We start from the raw sequence: 8,131 nt of genomic DNA, 5'->3' as shown, positions 1-8,131 counted from the left end.
CACTAATTATTTACATAGTTATTTCAGGAAAAAATAACCTGCAAATGTAATTACCTATCCAAACATTTATTTTAGTTGAAAATAAATCTAAATATGTACTTTACTACGTTTAGAAGATAAGAAAGTTGTCTTCTCAAAACGTACTTTGTAATAAAGTCCTTGTACCTATTTACTAAGATCCGCAATGAAAATCAATATGCGATTAGAGCCATTGCTACACTGCTAAATGACACTTTGTGTGCCAAAATGTAAATTCAATTGGGGAATTGACTATATACTGTAGATAGGTGACGTTATGCTAGTGTTGTCTTCAGGACATTGCAATTCATATAGTACAAATATAACAATTATATGTATGCATATGTAGTTTATTTGACACTTAAAAAAAACTTGTAGTAAGAATATTTACATGTTTTTACATTCTTCATTCTAACATCACCTGTAATGAAACTGGACTGGTGACTTGAACAATGTAATGAGTGTAGTATGTAGTGCCAGGGCTCTCCAACCCTGTTACTGGAGAGCTAGCTACCTTCCTGTAGGTTTCCACTCCAACCCTGTTACTGGAGAGCTAGCTACCTTCCTGTAGGTTTCCACTCCAACCCTGTTACTGGAGAGCTAGCTACCTTCCTGTAGGTTTCCACTCCAACCCTGTTACTGGAGAGCTAGCTACCTTCCTGTAGGTTTCCACTCCAACCCTGTTACTGGAGAGCTAGCTACCTTCCTGTAGGTTTCCACTCCAACCCTGTTACTGGAGAGCTAGCTACCCTTCTGTAGGTTGCCACTCCAACCCTGTTACTGGAGAGCTAGCTACCTTCCTGTAGGTTTCCACTCCAACCCCAGTTGTAACTAACCTGATTCTGATTATCAACCAACTAATTAGTAGAATCAGGTGTGCTAAGTGAGATTTGGATTGAAAACCTACAGGAGGGTAGCTATCCAGAAATAGAGAACCCTGGCTATACTATTTATGTATCTAGAAAAGTCAGTTAAGAACAAATTCTTATTTACAATGACGGCCTACCCCGGCCAAATCCTAACCCAGACAAGGCTGTGCCAATTGTGCACCACCCTATGGGACTCCCAATAACAGCCGGATGTGATACAGCCTGGAATCAAACCAGGGTCTGTAGTGACACCTCTAGCACTGAGAAACAGTGCCTTAGACCGCTGTGCCACTCAGGAGTCTTTTATCTGGACATTTTGAAGTTAAACAAACATTAGACAAGAATAACTAGAACAGTTTGAAATTGAATAATTTACAGTCGTCCCAGCAGCGTCCATATGTTTTGAAACAAACTATTGATGTAATGACAGTAATCCTGTGATGTTTCTTCTCACCTCTCGTCACCCTGTTTCTTTATCATACTGTAATGCTTCCACCTAGTGGTCCAGTCTGATAATGAAGTCAGTACGGGTATGATACAATATCAAAATACAGGTGAAATAATGCCCTATATGTCGCTTCTCTAGGCTCTACGACTATGCAATAAAATTACATCTATCGCAGAAATACACCATAATGAATTGTAAAAACTGATCAGTAATTATGGTGCGTAGGTGCATACTTCACATTGGAAAACAAATCGATGCTATTGAAATGCCATTAACACATTGTTCTTCATACATAGATATCATTCAACTCCAGTGATAGTCGTCTCTTTCTCTGGCTGGAAGCAGATGCAAGAGGTCTGCAGAATTCTGCGGAAAGACAATTTCAAAATCGTACACAATATACATTCATAATCCATGTGAATGTTTCATGTGAATGTTCCATGTGAATGTTCCATGTGAATGTTCCATGTGAATGTTCTATGTGAATGTTCCATGTGAATGTTCCTTGTGAATGTTCCATGTGAATGTTCCATGTGAATGTTCCATGTAAATGTTCCATGTGAATGTTCCATGTGAATGTTTTATGTGAATGTTCCATGTGACTGTTCCTTGTGAATGTTCCATGTGAATGTTCCATGTGAATGTTCCATGTGAATGTTCTATGTGAATGTTCCATGTGAATGTTCCATGTAAATGTTCCATGTGAATGTTTCATGTGAATGTTCCATGTAAATGTACCATGTGAATGTTCCATGTAAATGTTCTATGTAAATGTTCCATGTGAATGTTCCATGTGAATGTTCCATGTAAATGTTCTATGTGAATGTTCCATGTGAATGTTTCATGTGAATGTTCCATGTAAATGTACCATGTGAATGTTCCATGTGAATGTTCTATGTGAATGTTCCATGTGAATGTTCCATGTGAATGTTTCATGTGAATGTTCCATGTAAATGTACCATGTGAATGTTCCATGTAAATGTTCTATGTAAATGTTTCATGTGAATGTTCCATGTGAATGTTCCATGTGAATGTTTCATGTGAATGTTCCATGTAAATGTACCATGTGAATGTTCCATGTAAATGTTCTATGTAAATGTATCATGTGAATGTTCCATGTGAATGTTCCTTGTGAATGTTCCATGTGAATGTTCCATGTGAATGTTCCATGTAAATGTTCCATGTGAATGTTTCATGTGAATGTTCCATGTAAATGTTCCATGTGAATGTTTCATGCGAATGTTCCTTGTGAATGTTCCATGTGAATGTTCCATGTGAATGTTCCATGTAAATGTTCCATGTGAATGTTCCATGTGAATGTTCCATGTGAATGTTCCATGTAAATGTTCCATGTGAATGTTTCATGTGAATGTTCCATGTAAATGTACCATGTGAATGTTCCATGTAAATGTTCTATGTAAATGTTCCATGTGAATGTTCCATGTGAATGTTCCATGTGAATGTTTCATGTGAATGTTTCATGCGAATGTTCCATGTAAATGTTCTATGTAAATGTACCATGTGAATTTTCCATAGAAATGCAACAAAATGCAAAAAGTAGATACTTACATTCAGTCTGACTTTGACCTTTTCTCTTTTTCTGACGCCTCTTCTTCAAATGTAGAATGGCGACGGCCAGTGTCGTCAGTGCAAATGCAAAGAGACCAAATGCAGCCACAGCTGACCTGTGACCTTTTCCCGAAACAAATGCCACAGTTTAATTCTAAATGTATTCATGAATCTTAAAAAATGTACTGTGTTCTGTAGTACCCTATCCCCTGATTCATATTTGTGCCTTCAAAGCTTGGTTCAATACATACTGTGCTACTCAATTAAAGGACAAGTAATGGGCAGGTCTACTGTACTGTCCAGAGAGAACGGTTCTGGACCAATAGTATGCAGAAAGTCCATGAGGAGTTACTGTACCTCTGCATGTTGGGACAACTGGGCTGAAGCCTTCCTCACTTATTTCGTTCATTGCCACACAGGTCAGGTTTCCAGGCGTATGGCTGTCCAGGAATAGAACAGGACCTGAGCTCAGGGTCTGATTGGACCCTGTCCAGGCAAATGGCTGCTCGGTCCAGATCATCACAACTCTGTCTCCTTTATCAACAGAGCAGGTCAGAACAACTCTCCCATCAAAAGTACAGGAGGTTCTCACCTTTGGTTTGGAAACAGGTTCTGAAATGTAAATCAATCATGTCACACAAATATACACTCACACAGTGCAAAGTCAATCAACAAGCTACAACAGAGAATATTATTTTCAGTCAAAATGAAGCAAATAAATTAACATTCATGGTCAATAAATGAACGAAAGCCCAAAAAAAACAAAAAAACAAATTTGTACGTTAAAGGGGCAATTTGCAAGCGGGTACATCAATTTTTGGACTTAAATTAATGATATACCCATTGATTCTTGAAGAATATTACTTATAAATGCCTCATGAGCTTAGTTCCACTGTCATACCCCACCAGAAACCAAAATATAAGCCTGTTTTACTCCATTGTTTATAAACAATGTGATTGTAAACAAACTGTATAGCTTAAAAAAATTGTTGAAACAATAATCTTGATATTGTGCATCCATAGCTCAGTCTGAATTTGAGAGTGGATAGAGAGTGGAACTCCATCCCTCAGATGGAGAGTGGAACCCCATCCCTCAGCTGTTTACCAAAACAATGGCTGGGTGGACACTGTTATTGTTTGAATTGCAGATTGCCCCTTTAATCAACATAGACGTGTATGTTTGTGCTAAAACTTCCCTGACAAATTGAAGAATTGTGTAATTTCAAACAACTCACCTAGAATACTGAGCTCAATGTGCCGCTCGGATAAACGGCCTCCATTTTCACTGTATTGTTCAACAGTATAATTTCCACTGTCTCTTGTCAGTCCTTCTTGAAACTTCAGTGAACCATTTAGAAAGATCTCACACCTATCCATTAAATTAACAAGCGTACCATTTCTAGCTATTAACATATCTGTATTATCATGTTTCCATCTTATGTCAGAGATCTTGGCGTGTAAGTGCATTTTAGGGTGAAGGAATATGGAGTTTCCTACACGTCCAACTACTCTGATGTCTTCTGCAACAACTGAAAATAAAGCATTTCAATGCTTTAAATAGATGAGCAAAAAACTATAGTTACAAATATTTTTTTGACTTATCAAGAAAAACTATTCAGCCTACTTACCATAGCTTATGTAGAGGTGAAGAAGCATCATCCACATTGGAAGCCCACCAGTAGATGTTAAAACTCTTAGAGTATGGGGTGAGGACATGTTTGTAAACTAGAAAGTTTGGCATGAAATTAATGTGTAGTTGTCATTACGCTCAGACAGTTCTGTTTCCTGCTATGGGGAAATGGCCAACTAGTCATGAAACCACAGCATATGTGTCACGTTCTGACCTATTTCCTTTGTTTTGTATTTATTTAGTATGGTCAGGGTGTGAGTTGGGTGGGCAGTCTATAAAGGTTTTGGCCTTTCTAGGGAGTTTTTCCTAGCCACCGTGCTTCTACACCTGCATTGCTTGCTGTTTGGGGTTTTAGGCTGGGTTTCTGTACAGCACTTTGAGATATCAGCTGATGTACGAAGGGCTATATAAATAAATTTGATTTGATTTGATTTGATGTTTGTTTTTCTATGTTTTGGGGCATTTCTGTTTCGGCCTAACATGGTTCTCAATCAGAGGCAGGTGTCATTAGTTGTCTCTGATTGAGAATCATACTTAGGTAGCCTGGGTTGCACTGTTTGTTTGTGGGTGATTGTCTATGTTAGTGGCTTGTGTCAGCACAGGTCTCATTTTGTAGCTTCACGTTCGAATTTGGTTTATTGTTTTTGTTACTCGTTTGTATAGTGTTCAGTCTTTCTTTATTAAAGATCTACCATGGACACTTACCACGCCGCATATTGGTCCTCTGATCCTTTTCGCCTCTCCTCTTCAGATGAAGAGGAGGACGACCGTGACAATATGGGTTCAAGCGTTCTACAAGTTTCACTCACTGAACAGAGAAATGTAAAAAAAAAAAATGTGCTTACAACGAGACACACTGTAAACAATGTCAACTCACCTCCTTGTCCTACTCATGTTTTCACTTTAAAAAATATATACATTATTTCACCATTACTTAACCAGGTAGGCTAGTTGAGAACAAGTTCTCATTTACAACTGCGACCTGGCCAAGATAAAGCAAAGCAGGGTGACAAAAACAACACAGAGTGACACATGGAATAAACAAACGTACAGTCAACAACACAATAACACTTTTTCTTCTCTCCATGAAGAGCAGGCTGATCACAGGCCAGGCTGAGCTACTGAGCTGTAGAAACACTAATAGGTGTGGCTGCGGGATGCTGTTCATATACCATGCCTTGCGAAAGTATTCGGCCCCCTTGAACTTTCACATCATGATTGTGTCCCACTTGTTGTTGATTCTTCACAAAAACATAAAGATATAAAACTATGTTTGAAGCCTGAAATGTGGCAAAAGGTCGCAAAGTTCAAGGGGGCCGAATACTTTCGCAAGACACTGTACATGTTGTACCGTTTCTTTTTTAGCTACTCTGCAAAGCACACTCATTAACCACTTTATATACAATATAGAATTATAACCTGCTAAAGTACCCAATGCATTTTACACTCTGGGCCTAGTTTAACTTCTGTGGTTTGCCTTGCTCTGTTGATGCGCATCAGACCGTTTCATTTTCACATCAGTTAGCCACTTTACCACAGCTTGCTAAAACAGTGTACTTGCAATGCAAATTATCATTCCTATTTTCTTATCTACATGTTTCAAAATCAGTTATTTCTGAAAAGACAATAAACGATGCAATGGAAGGCGTTTCATTGTCTTGATCTTGATAGTTTGGCTACAACTGAGGTTGAAGCAATAGGTTGTAAACTGGAATAGTGCAAAATGAGAAACCTGGATGTGTTTTTCTGCTTTGAATAGAGGTCATGCTGATTCCTCCCTGAAAGAGGCACTTCTGCTTCCAACTTTAAAAGAAACTGAGGGAGATTATTTATTAAGCAAAAGTATTTATTTCCATATATGTACATCAGATATGAATCATCTATTTAAAAAGTTAAGTAATAAAGTATGATGTTACAAAATATCACCTAAATCACCTAAAATAAATATTTAGAAAAAGTACTTAAAGTAATTTCCACAATCTCAAAACGTTTATCGAAAAGACAATGACCCAACACACCTCCAGGTTGTGTAAGGGCTATTTTCCAAGAAGGAGAGTGATGGAGAGTTGCATCAGATGACCTGGCTTCCACAATCACCTGACCTGTAAGGACTGACACTGGAGTCAAAAAGCAGGTACATGGAGTCAAACATTTAATGAGGAACAGACAAGGAACAAGACAGGAACAGCATCAGCACACGGGTAACAAAATGGCAGGAATGTTATTGCAACAGTGGGGAACAGAGATGGGGAACTGACAAATATAGGGGAAGTAATAAACAGGAGATTGAGTCCAGGTGAGTCCAATAATACGCTGATACGCGTGACAAGGGAAGGCAGGTGTGCGTAACGATGGTGGCAGTAGTGTGTAATGATGGAGAGCCTGGCGCCTTTGGGCACCAGGAAGGGGGAGCGGGAGCAGGCGTGACATGACCTCAACCCAATTGAGATGGTTTGGGATTAGTTGGACCGCAGAGTGAAGGAAAAGCAGCCAACAAGTGTTCAGCATATGTGGGAACTCCTTCAAGATGGTTGGAAAAGCATTCCAGGTGAATCTGTCATAGAGAATGCCAAGAGTGTGCGAAACTGTCATCTTTGGCTACTTTGAAGAACCTCAAATATAAAATATCCACACACAAAATATCCAGACTTTTTTGGTTACTACATGATTCCATATGTGTTATTTCATAGTTTTGATGTCTTCACTATTATTCTACATTGGAGAAAATAGTCAAAATAAAGAAAAACCGTTGAATGAGTAGGTGTGTCCAAACTTATGACTGGAACTGTATATTTAACCTATTCTTATACCAGTGTAAAGAGCAGACCATAAGACTGAACCTTACAAAGTGTTAGGAATAATAACTTGCTAAGCCACACAATGCATGTTCCACTAGTATAACCTCTGTGGTTTCCCCTCGCTCTGACGAAGCACATCAGACTTATGTTCAGAACCGAGTCATCCCAGTTAGCCACTTTTACCACAGCTCTCTGTCTGCTGAGAACATGGACTGCAAGTACTGACCACTGAAAAACACATTTTGATAGTTTGACAAAATTTGTCAGGCCATGCACAAAAGCTACAAACCATACCGCAAGGCTAGTGGCTAGCTTTTGCTAACACGGAGTCCTCATCTGCAAACTATATCTCTATCTATCTCTCTCTCTCTCTCTCTCTCTCTCTCTCTCTCTCTCTCTCTCTCTCTCTCTCTCTCTCTCTCTGTGATTTTAACATTGTGTTTTCAACTTTTACACACTTTATTACATTGTGTATGTTTATTCAAACAGAAGATATCATTCAACATGTCTTCACCAGGTATTTCAACTCGCAACCCTTTGATTCACAGCATTCTGATATTCTTGCAATGCCACCATGTCTGCATCAGTGACTGATTTCCCCTATAGGCCTATTCCTACAGTTTGTATTTCAAAGGACATCTCAGCTCTGTAAAAAAACACTGAATTTTTTTTATCATACTGATTCAGCCGTAAAAATAAAACAGAATAATATGCTCCACCACTATTAGACAACTAAACTGAAAACCCAAACCAAATGACTGAAACAAGTAAATTAAATAAATGAGAGAATAGTCAGTTT

At 38.6% G+C, this 8,131-nt stretch overlaps 1 protein-coding gene across 2 annotated transcripts; it reads right to left on the bottom strand.

Moving 5' to 3' along the window:
- Positions 1 to 684: 684 nt before the first annotated feature.
- On the bottom strand, positions 685 to 4,709 carry LOC110509382 (T-cell surface antigen CD2-like). Of its 2 annotated transcripts, XM_021590279.2 has the most exons (5): positions 4,533 to 4,708; positions 4,140 to 4,433; positions 3,262 to 3,516; positions 2,905 to 3,027; positions 685 to 1,701 (listed from the first exon to the last, which is right to left on the bottom strand). In XM_021590279.2, coding segments are annotated over exons 1-5 (762 nt in total). In that variant the 5' UTR covers positions 4,621 to 4,708; the 3' UTR covers positions 685 to 1,699. The 2 variants fall into 2 exon arrangements, with proteins under 2 accessions (XP_021445954.2, XP_036824188.1); XM_036968293.1 differs by lacking the exon at positions 685 to 1,701 and having other exon boundaries at positions 2,762 to 3,027; positions 4,533 to 4,709.
- Positions 4,710 to 8,131: the final 3,422 nt, after the last annotated feature.

The sequence above is a fragment of the Oncorhynchus mykiss genome, chromosome Y (assembly GCF_013265735.2).
Source record: "Oncorhynchus mykiss isolate Arlee chromosome Y, USDA_OmykA_1.1, whole genome shotgun sequence".
Classification (NCBI taxonomy): Eukaryota; Metazoa; Chordata; class Actinopteri; order Salmoniformes; family Salmonidae; genus Oncorhynchus; species Oncorhynchus mykiss.
This window is presented reverse-complemented; position numbering and strand designations above follow the sequence as displayed.